This window comes from Coturnix japonica, chromosome 4, assembly GCF_001577835.2.
Source record: "Coturnix japonica isolate 7356 chromosome 4, Coturnix japonica 2.1, whole genome shotgun sequence".
NCBI classification, from domain to species: Eukaryota; Metazoa; Chordata; class Aves; order Galliformes; family Phasianidae; genus Coturnix; species Coturnix japonica.
In genome coordinates this window covers 71,957,950-71,985,680 of record NC_029519.1, presented here as the reverse complement: position 1 = coordinate 71,985,680, position 27,731 = coordinate 71,957,950, and the positions used below count along the sequence as shown (strand labels likewise).

The window sequence follows — 27,731 nt, the reverse complement described above, 5'->3', positions numbered from 1 at the left end:
TACTCACAAACAATTCTGAGATTGTTGCAGGATACTAGTGCTCCTGTGTTCATAAAAATTTGAAATCATATATTTTGTATTAGCTTAAAAAAAGCTGAGGTAAAATGTAGGTGCATTGCTCTAAATCATGATTCAGAATGTTTTATTTTCTACATCTAATCTGAAATTCTGTGTGTTTGCTCCCTAGCCAATGTACACCATGAAAAGTGGACAGGAAATAGAGGACAATAAAATAGCCAGTAAGAGATTACAGCAGCAAGTACTGACCTTGAAAGCCCAGCTCAGGGACCAGACTGCATTACAAAATCAGTTTAACGACTTGCAAAATAAAGTGGAACTCCTTCAGGCTCAGCTATGTGAAAAGGTATAATCAAGCTGATGTCTGTGTGCTTGAGTGGGTGGAGTGATGTGAGCTCAGACTTCAGACTCTACTTCTTTATTCCCAACAGAAAGAGCCAAAATAATCTTTTAAAACAATTATTATTTTTTATTATTATTAATTTTATTTTCCCTGGGAGTGAGTCTGGGGATAATTCAATCTTTTACAAGCATGTAAAATTACCCCTGACTTCAGAGAAATAGGAAAAGATGTCAACTGCCTGGGTGGTCAACATTATGGAAAGATGATAGTCTCTCTATAATAAAAACTTGCCACCAGTCTCTTCTGTAATCCCCATCTCAAAATGCAAGAAAAGTGCTGAGTTTTCTTACAGAGCCACCTCCTTGGTTACTCTGTCAGAATTTTTAACATTTCCAGCTCTCTTCCTGCACTAGAATTTTGTAGCTTTTCTTTGACCAGCAGTTAGGTTTACGTATTAAGTGATTTGGTTGAATGTGTGGTTTAGTGTTTGTTTTTTCTTTCAACTGACATTAATATTCTGTTGAAAGCTTCCAGGTCTGCTTACCTTAACGGTTCCTAGATCTGCACATTGTATTTCAGTGGGCACACCAGAGCAGATATGCCCATTAACCCGTGCAGAGCTGTAACCTTAAATTCAAACTGTTGTCAGTGTGACTATAATCACTGATCTCTTAGGTGATCTCTGAGGAATGAATAGATTCCTGTTAAGGTTGTGGGTAGCCAAATGGGAATTGTCCACTGTGCTGTGAAACAACTAGTAAACAGAGTTTTCTCAGTTGGACCCTGTAGGGAGTGCACAGAATGTGCTTCTTCTCTGTCTTTTCTCTGAAATATAGGAGACAAAGAATTTTCTTCTTCCTGCAGAGTGTGAATTTCATTCTCCTCCCTCCACAGTAAATCCACTGCCTTGTTACGTGCTGTGATTTACTTTAGAAAGCACTGCATGGAGAGCTAGTGGCCTCTCTCAGGAGTTGATTAGTCTGCTTCTTAAAAGAATAGTGCTGGTAAAATGAATTTGCTTTATAGTGTCTGCTGTCTGCATTGATGGATGATGCATATCAGATGGTAGGTGAGTAAAGGATGAGACGTGCTATCCATATAAGTGGGCAGCTCCTAATTGTACTGTTGCATCAGCAAAGTGTTTTGTTCCGTTCCTCATCAAGAATTTAGCGTCAACAGTGGAGAGACCTACTGCCAGCATTTCTTTTGTTCCCTCAGTGCAAGTGTAATGTAAGGGCGTCTCTCTGTCCTGTCCACTGTGTTCCTTCCCAAGTCCATAATACATTGGCTGAAGACTGGGTGACGTCTTTCAGTATAACTGAGTTCTTATAAAGGGAATTTATTTATTTATTTATTTATTGCCAAGTATTACTGTATTCATTTATAGTAGAAGGAGATTTTTACCTGACAGAATATCATACATGTTATATATATTATATATTATATATATTTTTATATTGTTATATTATTATATTATATTACATATATATTCAGAAAGCAGGTTTCTCATGAATAGTAAGCATTTTTATCATGAAGTACAAAACAGGCCGTCTGCCTCACCTCAAAGTAGGGGAAATGTATCCACCATTTCAGAGCAGAAAATTGTTGATGTTTACTTTTGAAAGCCTGCTGTGGAATGCATGTGCTGGAAATCTCCCCATGTTTCTTACACTCTACAGCATAACATAAATAAGAAAGGGGAAGACTTTTCCCCAAAAGAGTGTTTTGGAGGATTCACAGATCAAATGGGAGTATGAATGCATAATGAATGATATCAAGTCTTTAATGTAGTGTGACTTTGATGATATAGGGTTCCATTTAAAAGCATCCAAAAGCACTTGGTAATACACGAGTCCAACATCAGTGCTATGGCTTATCAGTGTATAGACAACTCCTTGCTTTACTGCAGGGTTTCTGCGATACAAAATTTTGCAATTATATGAAGTATATGCTTCAGAAGTCGAGTCTAAAACAAAGATCCAAAAACTACTGCAGTATTCTTAACTGACTATTGAAAATATTAATGTGATATGTTTTTCAACCTTTCAGACAAGAGAACTCCAAAAGAGAAAGTCTGAAGCAGTGTTGACACTAGCTCCTCTAAAGGTAATACATGTTCTTGAAGGCTGATGCAGACTGATGCAAAGGGATATCCCTGTGTTTACAGGCTTGCTTTTGTTTTCAGCATACTGTAGCAGTTCTCTGTGTGTGCCTGCTTTCTGTTTGCTCCTATGCTTTAAGCAAGGGTTGGCTGATACTATAGCTAGAAAAAGTGGATTTTCACAGATAGAAAAGTGAATGTCGCTCTCCAGCTTATCTGTATGTACATATTGCTGTTGCAGAGTCCAGAAGCACCTGAAAGGCCTAGAAGTATAGGACTACAATGTACAGCTTTGAGTCAAACGTTTAGAATTTCACCAGACACAGAAAATAATTTTGCAGTCTGAACAGGGAATGAGATCACTGTATGTGTTTATGCTGCATAGGCTAAGTTGGCTTGCCTGACCAGAAAGTGCCAGGAAAGGAACAGCTTCATTACCAGGATGCATGCCGAGTTTCGCCGTCAAGGATTTAACAACTCCATGTTTGATGAAGAGGTGAGAAGTCTGGTGAATGACGTTGCCCTAGCAGAGTACACAGCCACTTTTACATGCAATCAAGAGGTAAGCGTCTGCATGTCCTTGCAGGATCCTCTGGTTTCAGTTGCTGTATTGTCAGTGATTTTTTGCGAAGTGTTTAGTGAGACTCAGTGAATAGTTATAAAATATCTATGGGCATTTAATATTGCTTCAGACTGGGCAGCAGGCTGGACAGCCTGGCTCTTGCTGAGCAACATGTTGCTGAGCTTCAGACCATTCTGGCTTCAGATGTTTCAGCTGGCTGCAGAAAGTAATTCCCTATGTAAGAGAGGAAAACCTTCCTGCCAAGGCAGATTTGTATGTTCCCATGGAAAGAGAAAAAAAAGTTTTCATGAATAAGTTTTCCTATGGAAAACATTGTAGTGAGAAAATATCCAGTTGACACTGCTACAAGTTTAGTATATATATAAAGTAGTAGCAATCACAAAGAGAAGGGAATGTTTCATATTCACAATTCTGTTCTGACTTCTGCAGGCATGTATTAAACTGAACTGACTTTTCATCTTTAAGAGTTATGTTTTTCATTTCAACTCTTATTCTCAGTGATATTCACATCTAAGATTCCCAGCTTTTACTGACATAAAACTGCTTTGAAAGTTCATTCTTTTTCCTCCCCTGAGATTTTAACTTCTAAATCTTTCCTAACACTTGAATGCTTCCAGAGAAAACTTGGTGGATGTTTTTCTTTTTTTTCCTTCTTGACATGCAGATTTGCACTTGGCTTTATTCATTTCTGGATCCAGAGACAAACAGAAGTCTGTTACATATTGGTGGCAGACTTGCTTGCTTTAGATTAACAATGGATTTCAACTGCAAGTTTGTAATGCATGAAGGGTTGATCGCAGAGCCCTTTGAAGGACTGGATTCAATTCAGTGCCAGGTCTTGAATAGTTAAGTAAAAAATTATGTGCCTGCTTCTCAGACAAATTTTCTTCTAAAATTATTATTATTATTATTAATAGCCAACTGTGTAAATCCAGGCATTTTCTCACTCTTTTAGGGAGTGTGTGGAGAAACAGGAGTGTGTTCAATTCTTTCCCACAAGTGTCTGAGCCAGCCAGACCTGATTTTATGTCAGCAGCCTCCATTCAGATGACTAATGGTTGTAATGGATAATACTGCTGTACTCAGTCACTTCAATTTCTCTTGCACAGGAAACCTTTGATTTGATGATGTATTTTGTACTTTCTTTCCACAATGGATCTGAAGCCATCATGGCTATTTCCCCACTTTTCACAGATCCAAGAGGGGATTTGTGCGATGAGTGTAACAATAAATGGTACTACTTTTTATTGCTTTTCATGGAGTCATCTTAAACCTCATACACAGAAAGCTCCAGGCAACTGAATGTGTCCAGTACAGTGAATTATGTGCTTTACGGATAGAAATAAATGTGCAAAACAGTGTAGCCTAATCATCCTTTGTATCAGAGGATTTCCTCAGAGGTACTTTTCAACAGAACAATGTTTTTTATATATACACACATATATATATATATAAATGTTCTCTGTGTATATCTTCTTTGCAAGAAGGCACTTACCACTTTCCTGTGAATCATATTTGAAGGAAACATGCTTGCAATAATAAACCCTTATGCTCCCCACAAGACAATTTGTACATTAGTGCTGAGATCAGAAGATTTTCTGACTCCTAGAGTGAGATACAATTCACATTTGATTCCTGTAGTTCAGACAGTTACATCTTTGGAAGTTATTCTGCTTCATTCCATAGTTAGTGATGACAAAGAGACACTGATAAACAGTTACCCTGCCCATTTTATCTGCCTCTATATCTATATTTAGATGTGATAAGAAAAGTCTAAAAAGTTATTTTCTCTCTGTTGTAACATGTGTCAGAAAGAGATATGCATTGGCCAGCTGAGTCCCTTACAGTGAAGGACTCTGAGGCTTCAGTCTTTAGGGGGCCAACCTGATCAAGACCAGGCAACTTTTCCAGGAAATTTTTCACAAGAAGTGGCTTCCTTTTCTGATGTTACAGAAAATGTGAGTTGATTGAAATTCCAAGCAGATAGAAGAACCAAGATGGTGGTTGTTATTTAGTCATTTTTTAAAGAAAGGTGGAATCCACTGCAGAGGGGTGTTAACTTTGACCTTCAAAAATATTGTAAAATAATGAAGGATATGAAATATTGGTTTAAAACTGTTAAGGGCAACCTGTCATTTCCAGTGAAATTACTGATAAAGCTGATCAATTATGTATATGGCTGTAGAGAGAGAGTCCTGAGAATTTTTAGTGACTGAGAAGTTGGAATATACTCAAGGTAAGCACCGTTTTATAGGGAAATTGGGTCTGGCTGACAAGGTTTTCTGACAGACTGCATAATAGGGGTATTTTAGCAGTGGTTTTTGCTCTAGTAGAATAGAACGGTAAATGCATGTAGAATATTCATGATTAAAATAAGTAAACTAACTTTGAAACAAACTCTAGAATTTCTAGTAAGATGAAATGTTCAGTTAAAATTATCCATGATAAATCAAACTTTATTCTATTGATGACACCAGTATCTTTTTCTGTTTGTAATGTACGAAAGGGTAATATATATATATTTTTGTTATTGTTGTTTAAAAGCCATCCTCTCAAGGACACAGAAGTGTGAATTTGCATTCTGCCAAGCTTGGGGGAATGTCACAATACTCCCATTTTTATCCCAGCTGGGTTAATTTGTGAAAGTGCTCAAGGAAACAAACAAAAAAATATATTAAAGTAAAATAGAATTAATACTGTAAATAGTTAAGTGTGATAATTATCTAATAAAAAATATTCACACATACACATTGAGACAAAAATCTGCTATTTTTGTTCATAAATATAATGCTTGGCTACATCCATAGAGTTAAAAATAAAGTCAATTTTAGTGTTTCATTAAGCCTTATGGAATGCTAAAGGTGAATCTTTTTGAGACACTCATACCAGCTTTCATATAAAGACCTTTCTGTGAACACTTTGTCAGTGTAGTAGCAGTTCCACTCATCAGGGTTTGCATTAACTCATAACCAACGTTTCTGCTGATTCTTGATACATCGGCTTCAGCAGAATTCAGTATTCCTGGAACTCTAAAGGGTTTGTAACTTGAATATTTGAGGGAAATAGAAGAAAAAAACTTGAAAAAGAGAACTTTTTTTACTAGCAATGGAATGTGTGACTGTCGCAGCTTTGATATGGTTGTGTAGCTTTAGCAGCAATCCTGCCTACTGAGCAGGACAGTGATTTGCCTTTGCACGGGTCATTGGACTCCATAACTTGTGCTGCTCCTGCTGAGCCTCATCTATCACTAGGAATGCCTCTAACTGTGCTTCCCGTAGTGAGGAAATTCTCATCAAATAATTTTAGATCCAATCTCTTCATGCTTCAGAACATGTCAGGGCTGCCTTTTGTAACCCCTCCACTACTTTCAGCCAGCCAGCATTTTTTTTTTTTTGAGTGCTGGTGAGTCACTGCCTTCATAACTTTGCATAGAAGCCAAGGACTTCTGGAGATTCTTTTGGCTACAGTGTTTACAAGAGAACATCCAAATGTATGGCTTTTGCTTTCTAACTGATCTATGGCATTGATGCTAGGATTTCAGTGGGTGTTCATGCCACCCTGCCTAAACAAACACAATCCAGATCACTGACTATCTGTATAATCAGCACAGAGAAAAAGTTGGTCCATGTGAGTGGTCCTTCAGTTCCTTGATGCTGTTCTCCTGTGTCTCATCTGCTGCTCAGCCTGAAGTAAAAGAGACAAGTGGTGGCTGCTATCAGGGAGTAGCTGTCATCTCAGCTGGCAAAACAAATTGCATTTGGTGCTTAATAGGATCATTGGCCAGAATTCAGTGCTCTTATCATGAAGAGACAAGAATGTAAGGTGTGATGGGGATCAAAGTCAGTGTCCATCACTTGTGTTTGCCGTTCACACCCCCTTATGTGGTGTGTCCTGGGGAAGGTTCTGTCCTGCAGCATACCAGATCTAGAGGTGAACAAGCACAGTTCATACTTCTGACCCCATGAACAGGTCACCAGTGCACTGGTGTATTTAGGAACCACAAGACACATTCTCTAGGGAGCCTAAGAGCCAAAAGTGTTGTTTTGTAAGCAGAGGACGACTGGTGAGTTTTCTCAGGTCAGGCTAACTTGTATCCTGTAAGGATTTTAGGGTCACCTCCAAGATTGTAGGACAAGGCAGCACTACTGGCATCTGTGTGCTCTGACCCTGGTATTGGAGCCGCTCTTGAACTGCTTTCAAGTTGCATATTACACATAAAGCTCTATGGTTCTAAATTTTGCAAAATGCTAAAACTTCTTCCATTGACAATGGCAGCAATTTGCGTACTGTTGGTTCTTCTTTACACTGTCATAGCATTTTATTTTGGTAGATCCGTTTGCCAATATATGATGGTCATATTTGGGGGATCAATTCAAAACAAATGGACACCATTATAACACTTCAGAATCCCTTGTGGTTTCTGGTTTTTGTTTGTTTGTTTTGAATGGACACAAGTGATGTAGTTAATGCTTATTAAAGACATAGAGAGAAAAAGCAATACATTTCTTTAGTAAAATGAGTTTTATTTTAAAGAACAATTCCTGATTTCTAACATTTATAGTATTTGCATTTTTGGAATTTCTGCAAGAGAATTAATGACAATGAGGTGATAACTTAAGATCAGATGCACTAAATTTGAAAGTAATTCAAAAAACAAAAACATTAAGGCTGAAAGTACGATTAATAATATTAAATTCATTTTCTTTGCAACTGCAAGGAAAATAATGTATCTGTAGTTTTATTTCATTAAAAAATCTGTATTTATGACAAAACTTCCTTGTAATACTCATTTCTTTTCAGTGAAATCTTCTCTTTTTGTTGGCAACTGTTATGAAAAAGTACTTTATTAATCAAGCCATATTTCTGACTCAGTGTGACATCAGTTCAGTATAGAAGATATTCTGGAAGAATGCTCTGAAAGCATTGTATGGTGTCAAAGTCAATTTTGTTGTACAACGAAACCAATTAAATTAATTTAAATATGGAATAAGACAATGTGCCAAAGAGTTTGTGCAACTGAACTCTTAAAATCCATTAAACTTAACTTCCTTGATTATTCTTAGGTAGACAAACCTGGATTTGTTGCTGAGTAAGAGATTATGTGTGAAAAAAACACACTATAAATTTTTAAATCCTTCAAGAGTAAACTGTGCAGCCTTTAAAATTAGTGGGTATTTTTCTATTTTTTCTAGTTTTTCTAAATACTCAGATGCAAATTTGGAATTTTTATATCTTGAGGAAGAGTCGAGGAATGCAGGATTCTGTTTTAGAAAGATATGAGTGCCTCACACTTAAAGAAATTGGTATATTATCTTATTGTGATAAATATAATTACTTTACATTGGATTTCTGTGGATATTTCTCACAATGAATAATTGAAACAGCTTCCACTTACTCAAAATGAACAGTGCTGGAAAGCTTCATCTAGCCTGAGTTTCTAAAGTGATATTTTGTCTTGCAGATGCTGCCATCTTCCACAGTCATTTCAGAGGCCAGTGGACAGTCAGAGAATCATGAGGCTTTGGTCAGAGTGAGCAGAATGTCACAGTCAATACCTGCAAACTCTCTGCAAGAGGCAGATGGCATCCACAGTTCTCACATCACTCCAAATATGTACACCAGTTCTCCCGTAAAATTAACAAGTCCAGAGAGGATCATAGCATTTCATCGGGAACTAAGGCAAAACCATCAGAGGAACTGCCAGGTCAGTAAAGTTCATTCTTGTTCTTTTTATTTTAGGTAAATGTATTGTTCTTGACAGCCATTTTACAGATCCTATAAATATTTGAACGGTCTCTTCCAGAGATGTATGCATATATCATTAGTTTAAGCAAGCTGAAGATAACAGATTCTTAACGTTTTTCATTATGCATTTTCGTATTGCCTACGAATGGCATGAAACACATAAAAATGATTAAAAGTTTGGTTTTTTCCCATCATGGAATACGTTCTCCTGAAGTTATTTCTGAAAGTTTTTGGATGTTTAAAAAAAAAAAAGAGAAATTATCATGTTGATTCTGTCCTACCTTCTTATCCCTCCTTTTTGTTTTTTTTTTTAGTGATCCAATTATTCCTATGCCCTGAAGCTCTTATAGTAATTTCCATTAACTGCAGGAATCCTGTTAAGAACAAAGTTGATCAATTGCAATTGCATTTGTGACAGACTGCTGCTAAACTAAACACGCGAGAGATTTCACCCTCTCTAAGACAACATAAACTCTCCATAATTACACAGAAACAAAATTTGAGTTTGCAATTACTAGAGCCAGTTAGCTACAGCAGTTATGAATATTGCTCTATTGAATTTTCCTTGTTAGCTCAGATTAAAATAAAAGAAATAAAACAAGCAGCTTGTGGTTTTTGCTTTTCAACTATTACATTAAAAAAAAAATGCAAGACACTAATGTTTCTTTTTAGTTAAGAAGTTTATATATAAAAAAAAATGTTGACTCAGAATTCTGGTAACATATAGAACTCATAATTATTTAATCCAGGGGCTATATGTGACAGCTTAAACTGATTTCCCAGTGGTCTTCTTTATCACAGCCATATATAAAAAGGATTGATGAAAATATTGCAGAGGAAAATTATTAAGGAGAGCAGAATGCAAGCAGCAATTTGATGACCCTGATCTTTGATAATTCCTGGATTTATTTCTTTAATACATTTAGACCATGTGTGCTCTAATTAAATCACAGGGAGAGGATGACACAGACCTACTGTAGAATTAAATGGGAAGATACAACTGAAACTAACCACAGTGTCCAGAGTGAGATGCTTCCTTACAGGATACAGAAATGCACTGGGACATCTGAGGTTATGTTTTCTTTTCTTTGTTCCTCCTCAGATACCTTCATTTGTCTCCTCCAATACAAACTCAAAGGCTGACCCCAACCTGTCCATGACTCGTGAGGAAACACCTTGGCCTCCACTCCCAGAGATGAAGGACGCACTGAAGCGTGACTGGTCCATGCAGGGGAGGGACTGCTTGTCCAAATGGGATGATGCATTTGGGGGTCAAATAGGAAATCAGCATGCAAGTGCTATTCCCCAGGGAATTAAACAGAAAGATGTCATTACAAATAATGCATGGCTCTCTAGAGAAAAAACAGATGGCTCAACCTCAGCTACCACAGCAAAAAGCTCTTTGTCAGACATGTTGTCAGCAAGTAATAAAGGTCAAAATCCTGTGGGAGGAAATCAGCTGCATGGCAAAGAATAAAAACCTCAGAAATAAAACAAGGTAAAGCATCTTAGAGATGTAATATTCCCATTGTCATACTACTTTGTACGTATAAAAGGTACTGCTTATTTTTTAAACCAAAAATGTTTTGCTAGATGTGTGAGGTGTCTGGAAAATTTACATGGAAAAGAGCTTTAATCGTGCTTACAATCAGGATTTCTTAGAATACTTAAGATAACTGAAACCAGCAGTTTTCAACAGCCAGGCTGCTTCTCAGGTTTTGCTTTACCACTAGTCTATGATTTGCTTTTCCTTTAACTGTGAAACAATGTATTAAATTATTTTTGCTTTTATATGCAACCCATTTCTTCAGCATGCAGTGGCAAGTTATGAAATATCTGGCTTGAGTGACAGGAACCTAAAGAGACATTGTGGCATGGACTTCCTAAATTCCTACTTTATGTAAATGTGATAGTATTTTATGTTGTTAGTAGTTCCTTAATGTCTTGGGATTTTAAATTTTTTTTAATTTTTTTTTTTAATTATTATTATTTATAAGCTGAATGACAACAGGATACTCACTCTGTGCTCCTGTAGATGGCAGCATCCATAAAACACCATCCTTCAATTGTTACTTTTAAGCCCTTTGTTCAAGTTCCAGTTTAATTTTAGCAGTTTTAATGGACTTGTTTCAGAGTGATTCTTTAGGTACTGCTTGGTCATCATAAGTACCATAACATCAGGGCTCCTGAGGTGGATACTGAGATGGCAAACCCCTGCAGTAAACACAAGTGAAGGCAATGCCAGGCCAGCTGCTCTAGCATAGCTGTGGTATAGCTTCCTCGTGAGCCTGACTCAGAAATAGATATAATCTGGTCTGTGTGAACCTTTGATGAAATCTGAGGTATTGAGAGGGAGCAGGAAGAAGGTATGTGTGAGCCAAGATAACTTGAGTCTGGAAAAATTAACAGAACATGATTGCAAAATCCCCTAAACACTTAAGTACCATTTATGTTGGAATCCTACCAACCAGGGTTGATATTTTTGGAAACTCAATTATTCAAATTTCCTAGCTGTCTTTATTTTTAGTCACTTTTATTAAGAAAGGGCATTTTTAACACACATTAAATTGTGACACTGTTCTGTGCTTTTTCTCTGCATTCATTGATTAGCCCCAGTTGGCCCATAGTGCATTATTGCTTTGTTTGATGCTGCTCCTCCAAAGCCAGTAACAAAATGATCGGTTTTGAAGAAGTATTAATGCACGCATTCATTCCTTGTGGTGGGAAACCCATCTTAATTTGCTCAGCAATGTAGCAGAGCAATTGCTTACAGCAGTAACTGAATTGGTCTTCATCCAAAACCTCTTTAGATAATACACACCATATATCAAGGGAAATAGCCTCTGGAAGTGATGTTTGAAAGCACTGTCTAAGCAGAGGCACCTATGAGTATCCAGCGTCTGGAATTCTGCTCTCATCTGTCTTCCTATTCTTTCAAATGCTGGCCAGCGGTTCTGAAGATAAATCTGATGTCCTGCAATGAGTTGTCTTATTTAAGGCTGATGTAGAAATTAAAAACACATTATTTGACACAATAACTTTCATACTGATAAAACGATGCTTTGAAAATCAGCATTTAACAGAAACTTTTTGGAGCTTCATCTTGCTGTCAGTAAATTACATTAACTGGTAGCTGAGGTCAGCTAGAAGTCAGATGATAGATAATACATGAAGCGTGTTAATAATAAGGGTATTAATAATAATATTGTATGATGGTAAGATTGCCTGTTATCATAAATGCCATAGTATCTTACCGTGAAATTAAGCCTTTCTCAGTCCAGTCTCTTTCTATCAAATATAACTATGGTTAATCTATTATGCTTCATGTTACAACTAAGTAGATTATTTGGCACCATTTTTCCTTCTGTTGAAATTAATTATTTCCTGAATAAGATCTGCAGACACAGCTGTAGTTGTGGGAGCAGACACTTGCAGACATATTACCAACAAGGAGCTGCATAATATGTAGTAGACTCAAGAAATTTGTCAGGCACATAAATTATTTGCTGGCACTTAGTAGCTTTCCTTTGCAAGTCATGGATTTTAATTAAAATCCTGTAGCCCTTTGTTGTTGTTGTTGTTGTTTTTAATTCTTTGAGAAATACATTCTTCCTACAACAGCAACAACAAATTAAATCTGTGGAGATACCACAGTTCTAAATTTTCTATCTGTTTCATTTGCTTTTTACATTTGCTAAGTAAAAATGCAAGATTTTAGATACTGCAGTGGAGGAATGCTAATAATTTAGCAGTATTCATTTGTAGTGTTACCTTCAACAGCCATAGGAAATATGGAACATCTAAAGGCTCTTTTTTAAACTTCTCTCCTACTCCATTTCATCTCAACACTGAATAGGCAAATGAGAAATAATAGTCATATGATGCCAAATTATTTTGCACTAATTGATGTACAAGATTAGATGATGGTTTACATCAGCAACAAGGTCTTTCAAATTCTTTAAACACTGTCATTTATAGAAACCAGCTCCAAGATGTACAGTGGCAGGCCAGATGGTTTGTATACTGGTGTCCTGCCAAGCTGAAGCTTTTTGGGAGTCTGAGCTTGCTGAGTGATTCATACAGAATGATTAATATTTCCTCTTATTCTGTAAATTATTTGGGTTTTTTTTTTTTTTAAACTGAGGGTTGGAAACAGCATGCTTAAAGAACACATCTGAACAATTGATTTAATTATCTGTTGCTTGGTATCCAAGGACTGCACAAGTCAAATGGCATTATCTGAGCTTGATGGGTTTATCAGCACACCTAGAAGGAAACTGGACATGAATATACATCCTACTAACCAGTGCTCTCAGAACCTGTTTTCCATCAAGACTCTTTCAGTTACAAAGAACTTGTTAGAAACATGAAAAAGCTGTTAGCTAGGACCATCAGTTCATGTCAAACTCATTCTTGTTGACACTTTCAGGTAATCTTTGCTCTGATCTTTTTTCCATGCTTGAACTTACCAGTAGTAAAGCCAAAATATCTTATTTTAGCAGCAGTTTTCTCTTTTCTCTCTCTCTCTTTTTTTTCAGAAGTATTATTTAGAAATAGAATATATATATGCAGTACATAGAAGAAGTAATGAGAAATAACACACACAGTGTATTTTAATGGCTAGATGAAAGATAAACTTAGAAAACAAAATGATGGTGCAGCTCAGGCAAAAAAGGGAGCAAAATGTTTAATGGAAGTGACTCCACCATTAGCTCTAGGTTCTCACGGCATTAAAACACCTGGAGAAAAGGGGAAGGGGTTCTTGTGGAAGCCTATCACTTCCTATCTAATGTTTTTCTCATACTGTAAAAATCTTTATGAATATACAAGATTCAGTGGTGACATTGGAGGCTCAGACCATGGTAACAGTCTCATGCTCAGGACTCGTTCTTATGGGTCAGAATAAAAATGTGAAAATCTGTGAAAATGATTAACCAACGATTATATTTTCTGCAGTCCTTAATAAATTACATTTTTGGGTGGCAACTCTGGTGTGTAAGAATGCTATCTAGTATCTTCTTAGAAACAACCTTTTCCTTTAGTCCTTAAGCTGATTAATATTAAAGCCCCATATTAAAACCAGATAATGCATGGAAGGTTTTTTCAGTGTTGACCTTTTTCATATGGTCTGATTAAGCCAAGATACTCCCAGATCTATCTGTGCAATTGTATTCTTAGCAGGCCAGCCAGCTGGTGGCTTTGACTTAAGTCTGTCATTTTTGCAGCAGCTTTCTCTTGTGAATAAAGAGAATATTGTCTTTCCCCAGACTGTGTCCCCAGTCTTACCAGTCAGTATAATGGTGAACCATAGGACAGCAAGTTCCTTTACATATAAATATAGATGAAATATTTATGAACATTTGTATCCTTACCCATGTATAAATGCAGGGGATTGGCATAAATGATGATAAAATAATAGGGAAAAGTTACTAGATCAGTGTTTGTATAAAATATTCTTAACACTTTTTTGTGTCTTGTTTTTATACACCTAAAATCTTGAACTTTTGCTCCTGTACTGGAAGCTAGACTGACTTGCACCCTTGTTGAATACAGTCTGAACTCTAGTAAAAAGCTTGAGGATATTTTTACAGATGATGGGTCAGGTTCATGGCATGCTCCAGCAGCTCTGTTTCAATCTGGTGACCCAGACCAGCTGTTACCCTGGCTTCTCAGGCACTGAGGTCAAAGGACCAAGGAAAGAAATAAAAGGGTGTGGTTTTATTTATTTATTTATGATTCTTTGGTGGCGTACAAAAAAAAACATTTAATCAACAATTAATCAGAAATTAAGGTCTTACCTGTTCTGTCACAATGTGCGATCATGGAGCAGAGTAAATGGGAATTTCATCAAAGGATTCCTTGAGGTTCACTAGGGTTGGACTTGCACTACCTACTTTTAGACAAGAGTGATAAGCTTTGAATAGTGTGGCATCTCAGCATACTGCTGTCTGGCAAAGTGTTCTTTAAGTGGGAAGCACCTAGAGAACATCGCCATTTTTTGTAGCTCTAAGGCCAAAAGTTATAAATGATTCTTGCTCTGAGCCACAGCTAGAAAGGGAGAACGTGGCCATCTACTTGTGCCCTGCCTTGCCCCCACCATCTGCTGGGTGACACCTCTCTGCTTTCCCATCTGTAGGCTGAGGACTCTGTCTCTCAGCAGCCACATCTTAGTTTCCATCTGGCTGCAGACAGTCCCTTCTGGTGAGGGGGCTTTAAACTAAATCTAGGGGTGAGGCTGCCTTTGGCAGTAGCTGGAGGACACTGGTAGTTTACAGTTGTGCTTGGAGCTTACCTTGGGGTGCACAGAGCTGTTCTCATCTCAGAAAACAACTTTCAGTTTAGGACAGCTCAGCCAATGCTATCAACCTTCAAAGCAGAAAATGTTAAATGTCTGTTTGGGAGGCAGGGACTTTGTAATCATCTCTTTACTAACTAAGCTTGAATTATGCTTAATTTGGGATCTAGAAAGTGGGATTCCTTACACCAAGTGTGAAGCCAATTTCCTGATGCCTCTGACAGTCCTGAAGAGAAATCAGCGCTTGGTCTACAGGACAGGGTTAATCTCACAACTGTGTAGATCTAAAACAGGCACTACAATCCACACTGTAGAGCTGACCCTTCGGCTCACTGACTGTAAAGCTGAGACAAGGGGAAATTTGAATGTCAGGTCTGCAGAATAAAGGGAAGGTAATTCCTATCCTCCTCCTGTGTCCTAAACAGCTACTGTCTCAGAAGAGATAACTGACTTTAATAGTCTGTTTTATGATGTTCTCTTTTTTGAATATTCTGCCTGAGGGCTTTTCTTTTGTATTTATTCCATGGATTATCTGTGTATTTTTGTCTTTATTTATATTCTTCAGCGCTTGAATTCACTTTAAGGCATTTAGGTAACAGTTTATGAATATAATAAATGGGAAATAAAAGGTGTATGTAAATCTGAACCTGTATTGACCTGACATAAATTCTCTGGGGGCCGCAAGAGATCAGAGACGACATTCATCAAGTGAGGCACTGAGCATACATCTGGTGCTAATACTTAGGAGTTTTTGCATAAAAATAAGATGAATTCACTCTTTTTCATCTGTGAACTGTGCACTACTCTTTACTTGCATATCCCCATGATTAGTGTAAAATAGAGCAATGCGGAAAAAAAGGGTAACAGCTTATAAAACACTGTATTCAAGTGTGTGGATTCAGCCTGGCTTATGGTAAGTTTTCTTCAGTGGATTCACACCTGCAGTCGCTACCATTCCTCTGGGAAATCATGTAAGCACATGTTTCCTTTAGAGGGCTTCTGACCTCTTTTGTGTTCTTCTCTTTAATTTCTTTGTCCTAAGTAAGGTGATATTAAAAGAAATCCTTAGTGGTATGCTTCCCCGGGAGCTTTACAGACTGTAAAGGATAGAAGTAGCTTCTGCTGCTTCTAAATTAAAAGCAGTTGCTCAGACTCTTTCAAGTCTCCAGAAGATGACATGTCTACTAAGAATGAGTGCAGCCCTGTGCACGAGCAAACTGAACACTGGAGAGAGAATAATGTGATTGTCAAGACACATCCTTCAGTTTAATAAACCATTTTGAGAAGGCAGCTCTTCCTTAATTTAAAAGTAGTCCTTGGAAAAAAAATGTAATCTAAACTTTAGCATGAAAGTAAGCACTCTTCTCATTTGAAATAAACATACTTTTCTTTCTTCTGTAGTACTGGGTAACTTCCATAGTAGGTTAAACCTGTTGTAAATCAGTGGTATATGAACAAGGTTATTACATGAGCAGCAGTATTAAGAATAATAGCTTATATCTTTGAATTTATAAGCATGCATGTTTTATTTCCTAAACCAGCTTTTCCCTTAGAAGAGGTTGCCTTGTCTGTAAGACTTATTTGTAATATCATGTGATATGCTATAAAATGAATTACTACCTCCAAGCTCGCAGTTAGTCAGAAGTTGTAGCAATACATCTCTCCTGGATATTCTGGCAGCTTAATGTTAGGGGCTTCTTCCTGCTCCAAAATGGTTGGTTTGGGACTGATTACTAAGTCATATTGTCATAGTAAATCTGAATCTCTAGTAAGTCTGAATCTGCTTGCCATCCTGTTCTTTAAATCATCAGAACTGCATTTCCATCTGAGTGTTTTACATTGGGAATCCTATGCATCCAGTGCCATTATATTCCCAGACACTGCAAAGTTTACCTCCATCCATCCATCCATCCATCCATCCATCCATCCATCCATCCATCCATCCATCCATCCATCCACCCACCCATCCATCATCTATATTCTGAAAGAGATTAAAACACTGTACCACAGACCTCAGGCCTGGATGGTGTATGGGTGCCATGTTCATTTTCACTCTCTCAACATTGTTCCTGTGATTTCTAATGATTTCCTTGATATTTTGGGACTGGCTGCAGCTGAACACAGCATTATATGTTTAGGTTCACACCATTAAAAAATCAACTTCTAGTTTAATTGCCTAATTTATAAAGCCTGCTTGATAGTCTGTGACACAAGCTGAAACTTATGTTCAATAATTAATGTGAAAAAAGACAGTGTTACATGGCCCAGATAGATTAAATGCTCTTTTCTTTAATCCTGTCAGTCAGCCACAACTGTTAAAATTTATATCCTCATAAAAGAAGGTACCTGTGCTGCTGTAGGTTTTCAAGCTAAAAGAAATTTAATGCTGGAATAAAGTATATATCCAGAGCATATATAACTCAATAAGACAAGAATAAGCATTCATAAATGTAATAAGAAATTTATGGGGACATATGCTTACACAACTATGACATTTTGCCACATTGTTATGGTGATTTTTCATAGTTGTAAGAAGGAAATATATCAAGATTTATTGTTCTTTATGTTTTAGTTGCTAACTAACTCCTCTTAAGCCTTTCAAAACATACCCTCGTTTATTGAGTTTGATTTTACATGCCCATATATAATCATGTACAGACAAAGATCTCTGGTGATTTAAATTATGCTTTTATTAATGCAAGCTTCCAATTCAAATATTCATTTCAAAACATAAATATATGAAGAATCTCGGACTTTGTAACATGAACTTTTGTAAAACTTAGCAAGAGGTTAGAAGTGCTGAAAAGACATTTAGTCACACTGGGCATCAGGAAGATGATGCGCAGTTGGCTGCTGTGCCACAGAAACAGCATGGACATTGTTCATATGTAGAACTTAATGGGAATCCACAGATATTAAATGAATATTCCATTGGAAGGACACCTTCTCCCTCTTTGTGTGGAAAAATCAATATCTCATCAGGGAACTCTTCAATACAGATATTTTGATGAGCATATGATAAATGATATTCTTGTCTGCACTTGGGATATAAGGAAAATAATTTTCCTGGTATAATGAGTGATAAGTAGGCTGAAGATCACATGGGAATAAAATGTAGCTGTTAGATCCATTTGATAATTTCCATCTGGATGGTATTTGCTTCTCTCTGTAAAGGGATGGGAGCTGCCTATTTCTAGGCAATCTGTTCAGTTTCTTTTACAGGAAAGGACAGTTTAGCTATTCCTTCCATATGGGCATACATTATTACATCTAACAAACATGTTCATCTCTCATTTTAGCCAGACCCTCTAAGTACTCTTAATTCCTGTGTGGGTTGGGATAGGGATTGAATATCCTCTTTTCTTCTTGTTTACTCTTCAGACAGCAATAAGGAGTGGAGAAGAACTTTGCTATTCTGTATTGTTAGGTGTTAGTTTGCCCTAAAAAAATAAACTTTACTTGTGAGAGTGGAAAGCAAAGATAAGCTGTAAGAATAACAGTGTAATCATTGCTTCTCCCTTGGGCCTGACAATGCTGTATGAACACAGATCTGCAAGTTCAACTGTCATGGGCTCCAGTTCATGCCAGCTCTGTCTTAAATTAAGCTGGTTCTGTCTCAGTATTCACTCTTCTTTAAGCAAACAGAAAAAATGTTGTAAGGTGCGTGAAGAGAACTTTCACTGTAAGTTGTTTTGGCTAACTCATGGGGGGGGGGGGGGCGGGGGGGGGGAGGTGACGGGGGTGAGGAGCGTGAGTGGGGCGGGGTGGGAGTTGGAAGGGGCGGGGGGACAGGGAAGGTTGCGAGAGGGGGAAGTGGGGGGTGGGGCGGTAGGTTTGGGGCGGAGTGGAGATGGGAGGGGGGGTAGGGTGGGTTGGGGTTCGAAGAGGTGTGGTGGTTGGGCGGGCTTGGGGAGGGGGAGGGGGGGGGGGGGGGGGGGGGGGGGGGGGGGGTGGGGGAGGGGGGAGAAGAGGTTGCAAATTTAAGAAAATAAAGAAAATACTACAAATAAGAATATGGTGTTTTAGGACTGTACCTCTCTCATCCCTCCACTGCCAGTGACCCCTTTTCTGCAGAGTTTCATGAACAGTTCTTTTGCATCGTCCATGTGAAATTCAATCTCAGCATGCTAAAGGCCTTTGTCCCTCCACAGAAAACAGCCAGAATTAGAGAGCTTCAGGTGGGTTGAGTCAGACTTGGTAAATAATGAGACAGCAAAACACGTTGTGTGTTCAGGGCTGGGGAACATGTGTGCAGCTCTACACAGCCTGGATGCCAAGGGGCTTATTGGGGAAGGTAGAAGAAACGTGTCAAAATGAAGAAACAGATGCTGTCTAGGCAGGAATTTGCATTCATTTTGTTTACTCACCTGGCTATTGAGGAAACCCCATGACAAATAACGTGTGCTTTCAGCTGCTGACCTTTTTATAGGGCTATGACAAATACAATGCTTTGTTTTCCACAGAGAGCTGATGTATGTTACTGCTGTGTCCCTTCAGTTGCAGCTGTGGAATTTCTTCTGTGGAAGTAGCTTTAAATGAGACAGAAGTACTATCTGATTTGCTAGCACAAATTAAACTGAGTTTTGCTTTCTTTGCCATGGCTCTTAGAGCTCTCTGTGCTCTTTAAGATTTGATCCAAATAGATCACGGCTGTTTCATTCCTGATGTGTGTGCCACCTTGACTCAGCTAATATCTGAATCTTCAGCAGTCGTTAAGGGGAGTGACAACATTAAGAGTTTATTTTATGCCTTGAAGCCATTTTCAGACCTTCCTATCTCAAGATGACATTTGCTGCTGCTGATAAAAGAGGTGCTGGGCTGCAGGTGGTGCCAGTGCTGGGATGAACAGGCTGTGCCTGAGTGGTACCTCACACGTGCTTAGGACATCCTATCAGCAGTTGAGCTGCACCATTCCAGTTGTTGGTGCAGTTGTTTTAGGAATCATGGTCACATCCTCCTGTATTCTACAGGCACACACCAGGTCACACCTAGGAAAGGCAAATTAATAAAAGACAGTAACTGAAAACTGTTACCTAGAGGAAATGACCAGGGCAAACTGATAGCCTCCAAGGCCTTGATCATTTGCAACTCTGTGAATTCTTGAAGCAGTATAAGTTCGTATTCATTCAGTAAACCTTGATTAAGTTGTCAAGTTTCTCTTTGAACCCACATTAGACTTCTGCACGTTGCTATTTACAATGTGAAGGATGCTAGCCAGTTGATTGCATGTTTTGCCCCAGAAGCTGTGGATGCCCCATCCATGGAGGTGCTCAAGGCTAGGTTAGATGGGACCTTGGGCAGCCCTATCTGATGGGTGGCAGCCCTGTCTACTGCACAGGTTGGGGCTGGGTGGTCTTTAGGGTCCCTTCTAACCTAAACATATGATTCTATGTTAAGAACCACTTTGTTATTAACCAATGGCTTTCATAGCATACCTTGGCTCTTATTTGTGGTTTCCCTTTCCTCCTACTTGCACTTCTACTCAAGTATCAGTCTTCACTGTAGAGCATCAGTTTTACAGAAGAACCTATCTAGAAAACAACAGCATTGTTTATTGATAGCTACAGTACTCACATTTCCTAAGTCATTTCAGGACATACATAAAGCAAAATGTTTGAAAAGTTCTCAAACCTTTTTACTCCAAAATTACTAACAGAAATCACCACTTACTCTTCTTTTCTTTTTGTTTTCCATTTTTTAGGCAAGAGAAAATATTTGCTGGGCCAATTCTGGAGCACAGACAAAACTTTCGGAGGTATGACTGATAATACAATTGGAGTCCCTTATCAGAGCTTGTAAGGTAAATCAGGCAATTATAGTAAAAGGGGAAGGTGGAATAAATTAGAAAACAAGGGGATACCATTTCTTTTTAATTCCAGGTAAGTGCTTCCACAGGAAATATTTATCATGTCACCCTCTTCTCTGTGCAACTCCAGTCTATTTTTATGCTCTGGAAACCCTCAACCTCACAAATTAAGTGCAAATTGAATTTTGTCTAAATACATAAAATGAAATGAGAATCACTTCTTTTTGGTTCTTTAGAGCTGTGTATGCACAACTAACAACTTTATGATTCCTTCTCCCTTTTTTATCTTCTTTTATTTTTTTTCAGTAGCTGCCAGTTCTGAAATGAACACTTAAAACCAAAGTATTTGTGTCTTTAAGATTTATTTATGCCCCCCAAAATGGCAGAATGTTCATTTAATATTATGGAAAGCAGTCACTCTTTTTAGGGTTAAGTGTTACTCTCTCAGACTCCTGTGCTGAGAAGTTAGCAGCTATTTTTTTCAGATACTGTTGTTTTTTTTTCTTCTATGTTGTTACACCTGCTTCTTTTCATTCACTATTTTGTCTGCTAAAGTTTTCTTTGCTTAAAATAATCCTATTATTGCATGAAAGTTGATGAAAACAATTAGACTGTATAGCTAATGTCAGAAGAATGTGACTGAGATGAAGAACTTTATGTTTTGCTACACTGTAGAGATAATGGGGAAATTCACAGTATTGTTGAAGAAATACTGATACTGGAAATATACATCCTTATTAAATCAAAGCATTAAAGCAAATGCTGAAATAACTTTGTAACTTCAGTGCTGAACTGGCCAGTGGGTTGAAAATTGACTTTGCTGTAAGGATTCAGGTGAAATGTTATGCTAAAATGAGAACACTGTTGACTTTCCTCACCAAAAGGGAGAAAACTCCAACATCTGCATTAGTGTTCTGCTAGTGCTTTGAAAAGCTGATGATAATAGTATTCTGTATGGTTTTCATTCTTTCTCCAGGGATCACTTTGCCAGTTGGTTTGTTCTGTGTTATTAAAACAGTGGGAAAAGGCAGGCTGCCATTTAGAGAGACCTGTAGAAGATAAATTAGGATGTTGCAATATGGCATTCATTGCAGGATAAAAAACAATAGAGTTTTAACAGAAATGAACAGTTCATATTTTATCACAAAAAAACATTACATATTTTTAATTTTTTTATTTTTATTTTTTTTTCCATACTTTCATTTGGATAGAGAATACTCTGTATGTTAATTTTTAGTAGTGTTAATTTTCCAAGCGCACATTGCTCCTGCAGCAGTCAATAAAATCAATGTAGCCATTTCTGGTGACAAACACAGATTTGACATTTTTTGCACAGTGGTCACTGATGCATAATCAATCATGTTGCCTTACAAAAAAAAAACCACAAGCCAAAACAACAACAACAACAACAACAAACAAAACAAAACAAAACCAAAAAACCAACAGGAAACTAAGAAGAAGTATATTTCATCCAGATACTTTAGTATGGAACTATTTTAAATTGCTTTTCACTCTTACTGAAAAATTTACTTGTATTTCCTATTCACAAAGGTGGGCTGAATTTCTAGCTCATTATTTGTTCTGGTTCAACACTTGGACTGTGACAGGAATTGGAGAGGTTGTACACTGTTGCTCAGACATCCGATTTCTATCAACAATTCTCCTTCACGTGGACCATGTAATGCTTGTTTTTGTAATCACACTTAGGAAACTCACACTCTTAAGCCTTGTCATCTTTCACTTTGCTTTTAAAAGAGAGAAGTTTTCTCTTTTACTAAGGTCATGCATAGTTTGTAGCAAACTAAAGTATCAAAGATCTAAGTTAGGTAACCATTGGATTTATTCCTATTTGTGGTAGGTTTTGGTACCTGGAAGATACAGAAAATCTATATTCAGCAACAGATACAATAATTTATATTTATATAGTTATTGAAAACTTGTGTAGTATATTTTTCTACAGAAATTATAATTCATAGTCCATATTTTGATTATTTGGTTGCATTGCTCTTGGAGGGGACACGTGCTATTAGATTCATTATGAAAGTTAGAGTATTTCTTTTCTTCCTGCTGTGCTCATCTTTCCCAAACACTTTCATCAATTTAATTCTGAGTTCCACATTTCTTCAAATCTAAATGTTTCTTAAACACAAGGGACAATGACAGTGACTCAATCACCTCTGTGAGCAGCTCTTTCCAGCAACTGACCACTCTTTCAGACAATACATTTTTTTCTGAAGTCCAACCTGAACCTCTCCATCACAAATTAAAGCCATTTGCCCTTGTCATATCAATATTATTCAGGAGGAGAGGCTGACCCCCATCTCATCACAACCTCCTTTCAGGTAGAGAGCAATAAGGTCTCCCCTGAGCCTCTTCTTCTGTCTGAATAATCCCAGTTCTTTCCGTTGCTCCTCATAAGGCCTGTGCTCCAGACTCCTCACCTCTTTGTTGCCCTTCTCTGGACACATTCCAAGGCCTCTGTGTCTTGTAGCGAGGGGACCAAAACTGAACACAGAATAAATGTGCATCCTCACCCAGAGCTTCATCTGGAAACACTGTTTTCAAATATAAACCTAGTACATTGTCTTCTTTAAAGTACTTCGGTATTGATACAATGTTAAAGTTACACAATGTATTCTGTTGCTATCATCTGTAGTCTATTCTCCCACAACTATGTAAAATTAGTTTAAATAATTAATAATAATTTTGCTGTCCTCTTTCTCTAACCATAGTCCCAGTGAGTGCAACGTCACTACTTCTAGTCATTCTGCCATTTGAATTTATGCATGTATTACCTGAAGTGACTCATGATATATTTATATATACACATATGTATTTAGGAGTAGTTCTTTAGGCTGTTTTAATTGGTCTTTGAACTTTGTACTTCATCATATTAAGAGAGAATTATGATGCATGGTTACCATATGTCTGTACCTAGTGACCTAGTGATTTTTGGTCAGCATTTATACTGTGGTGCTCAGGAGAACTTTTTTTTTTTTTTTTTTTTTTTTTTTGCAAGCAGAAATTACAATTTCATGGATGAAGCTCTTGCTCAGCATTACCCTAAAAGTAGATCCTTTGTGTAGTACCCATGAAATCTATTGCTTCCCGTGCATTAAGTTGTACCTCAGCACGTTAAGCTGAAATTTAATCCAAATAACCAAGCGGAGTTGAGTGGGCTGTAGATGTGCACACTGACTTAGAAGAAAATTTGGCTATTTCAGAACAGCCCCAGTAAGAAAGTGACAGGCAAGAACCTGCAGCATTTCGTTTATACGAGAAACTCTGATTTGGTTGGAGGCGTTCTTATGGCTTTCCGTAATGCAGAACAAGCTGACAACTTCCTGTGCAGGACTGGAAATTTATCTTTGGCTTTAAAATAGAATTAGAGTTGCCTGAATGTTAAAGGTGTTCAATTATTTAAAGGTATTTAAGCAAGTCTGTTACCTAAATATGCATGTATGGAGAAGGGTGGTAAAGAGTAGTGAATACAGTATTTAGCCTAATATAGTTATCCTGGGTTTTAAGTTGTTAAATTCACATTATGGTCTTTGGTTGCCTTGTGGCACTCAGTGGTGGATTTGAACCTGACGATGGAAATGAGACATGAGAAACCCTTAACAGGACAATTTCCAGTCACTCATGTGGACACAGCGGTGATGCCAGGGTCAGAGAGGTTTTGTGTTGTTTATCTCCAGCTCTGATAAAGAATCTGCTTGCCACCATCTGAATCTATTTAATCATATCATGATAAAGCAGATTCTATGAAACATAGATCACCCTTTAATATCCATCTAAGACTAAGACACCAAAGGCAAATATCTGTCCTATATTAAATCCTTTAAACAAGTTGTGGGTTCTATAGAATTGTTTGAGTTAGGAGAGGCCTTTAAAGTCCATCTAGTCCAACTCTCCTGTTATGAGCAGGGACATCTGAAGCTGGATCAGGTTTCCAAAGCCTTGTCCAGTCTGACTTTGAATATCTTGTACCTTTTTGTTTTTATTTTTTTTACATGCTTATATGCAGATGAGGAGTTGTGTAAGACTGCTATGAATTCAGCAAGTACAAGGTAGCTCAAGTCTTTTTTGAATGACATTATTTATTCTATTAATATTTAATGTGGAGGAACTAGTGAACTGCATAATTTGATAGAAATGTGTGTGCTGCTCCCTGAACACCTCTAATGCTGTCATGCTTTCTTCAATTTTTAGAAGTTATTTGAAAGAATGAACACAAAATACTCTGCTCTGATAAAAAGCACAAAGCAAGTTAATAGTATGTGGCAGTGCACACCTATTTTCCTGGCAGTTTTTCTGTAAATTGCTCAGAACTCACCAGGTCTCTTGGCCTGTTGGCTGTTCAGGGACTTCCTGGCACTCATTGGCTTGTTCCCAGGGCAGAATGTGACATGGGATGTGCCTTAAAGATGCATTTTCGTTTCTCCTAGGATTAGTAGTTCTCCCCATATAGCAGACACCAAGTCCATCCTGACTTGGCAGGATGAGCAGTGGGGTGAGACCAGGTCACTTTGCTCTTGGTAGCATTATTGCTTGTCAGGCTTTTCCATGCTTGTTAGATTTGAATGCTGACACATCTTTGGAGTCTATTATGGCAGCTCTCCAATGACATAATTTGTAGTTATTGTTGTAAGTACACTGAGGTTAGGTCCATTTCTCTGAGCTTCACCCTGACTATATTCTGTGAAAGCATCACCAATGCTGTGTTGCCTGTATGTTCCTTTCCCCAGATGTCCTAATTGTGTCCTATTATTTGCTTCTGTCTGTGATCTAAAAATCCATAGCCCATTTGACCTTTTACTCTTCATGTCAATGCCTTGCATGTGTCCTTAGAAAGTCAGTAGCTTCTCCCAGTGGAGATACTGTCTCCTTTCTCTGCCTTCCTACCTGTGTGTCCTGATGATAAGAATATGAAAAAGACAATAGAAATACCATAAACCATATGGCCATAGGATAGATTTGTTTGACTTGCCCCTTTGGCCCCTCCACCTGGTCTCTGCTCCCAGGGACTCTTACTCCATGCCACTGCAGTGCAGCTGTCATTAAAATATATATAAGGATATATTTTTTTCTATTTCTGGTGAAAATCCCACAGATAAAAAAATCACTCTTTGTGGATCCTGTGAAGGGGATAAGGCTCTCTCAAAAGCCATTATATCAAAATATTTTTATGTCAAGGATAATTGCTGAAGTCCAGAATATTATTGTATTCTCTCCCAAAGGAGAGAGAGAAATTTTTTTTTTCAGTCTGATTTGACACTTTTAGTTCCTTAAAAGATTAAAACTGTAATATCTTTTTTAAAGAACTAATTTAATTTTTAAAGAACTTTATGACTTTTCCTGAGCTCTTTGCAGCCAAAACCTTGAGCGATGAAGCCATGAGGTTCTTGGCTAGAAGAATTGTTCACTTTTCTAAATAATGGCAAATAGAAAACTAAGACTTTAATCGGTAAGAATGTAAAAAGACCTGCATTTCTCACAAGTAAGCTCCTCTTGGTGCTAACCAGTCTATATATTACATGCTATACAAAGTATTGCAATCTCTACCACCTCAACCAAATCCCCTACAAGTCAAAGGACTTATTTACTTCAGCAAAGAGCTTTTTCTTGTATTTTATGTATGTATATATATATACATATATATATATATATATATATATTGCTTAATGAGTAATATTACAGAAAAAGTTGTAGGAAACTTACTCATTTTGCAATTAATACTTCTTCTATTTGCAAACTGTCTTTAAAAAAAATGACCATGTAGCATTTCAAATCAGTATTCAAATTGCAGGTGTCTCTGGTTTGTTTTCTAGAAACTGAGAATCCTCATAGGTTGGATTAGCTCAAGTTGGAAATTAGGAAAAATTTGTTATAAGAAAGAGCAGTAATGCATTGGAGCAGGCTGCCCAGGGAGGTGGTGTCAACATCCCTGAAGGTGATCAAGAAAATGGTAGATTTTGCATTGAGAAACATGATTTAGTAGTTTGGTGACAATGGGTTGATGGTTGGACTGGGTGATTTCTGTGGTCTTTCAAACCTTAATGATTCTGTGATCCTAAGCAAATAGAAAGCTAATGATGAAGTAAACTAGTTATCCTAGATAAAAGTGGGAGATATGTGAGCGTTGATCTGCAATAGTTCTCTATTTTGTAGTTCTTATAAGAAACATCTGACTGGCATCAAAAAAGGGACAAGATGATCCAACATATTGCAGAGAGTTATAATTGTGTTTTTCAGTGTTGGAGAACAAATGTTCTATCTCTTGTGCCCCACCTGGACACCGAGAGGCTAATTTTTATACATCTTTGACCTAAACTCTTGTGTTGTTCTTTAGAGAGTTCATAAGGGATAGATGCAGAATGAAGAAAAATGCAAGAAGTGTAGATACGCTTCTGGGCTGCAGAAGACAAATTGTGAGCTTGACCTTTCTTGAGCTTGCTACTCAGCAAGGGATGGAAATTGTTCTTTAAACTTTAGCTAGGAGATATATACCTATATTAATTGTAACAAAGGTTTTACCTATAATAGGTGGAATATTTTTAGATGGAAATTTACGTTTCTTCTGTGGGGTGTCTCAGATGAACAGGAATTTATATACCATGGTTTATTCCATGTATCATACACACTGACTCATCTCTTACCAGACTGGACCTCAATTATTTGGAGAACCAGTTAGTGAATGTGTGTGAAGCCAGGTTACAAAGAAATTCTAAGCCATAGATAGATGGCTTGTTCGTACACATATATCTCCACATGTGATAAATCCCTAGTTATGCTCTGTACTAAAATGCTGAAAATTTGACTAATAGAAGATATATTTCC

General features: G+C 37.5%; 1 protein-coding gene across 5 annotated transcripts in view; it reads left to right on the top strand.

Moving 5' to 3' along the window:
• The window catches only part of C4H4orf50 (chromosome 4 C4orf50 homolog), a 69,754-nt gene that overhangs the window by 17,415 nt on the left and 24,608 nt on the right, over window positions 1-27,731 (top strand). For 3 of the 5 annotated variants that reach the window (XM_032444131.1, XM_015862734.2, XM_032444134.1), the window contains 6 exons: window positions 188-364; window positions 2,411-2,467; window positions 2,848-3,024; window positions 8,507-8,749; window positions 9,893-10,288; window positions 20,787-20,840. In XM_032444131.1, coding sequence (XP_032300022.1) covers window positions 188-364; window positions 2,411-2,467; window positions 2,848-3,024; window positions 8,507-8,749; window positions 9,893-10,267 — 1,029 coding nt within the window. In that variant the 3' untranslated portion in view covers window positions 10,268-10,288; window positions 20,787-20,840. Of the gene's footprint in view, window positions 1-187; window positions 365-2,410; window positions 2,468-2,847; window positions 3,025-8,506; window positions 8,750-9,892; window positions 10,289-20,786; window positions 20,886-27,731 lie in introns of all 5 variants that reach the window. The other 2 variants (XM_032444132.1, XM_032444133.1) reach the window with 2 other exon arrangements.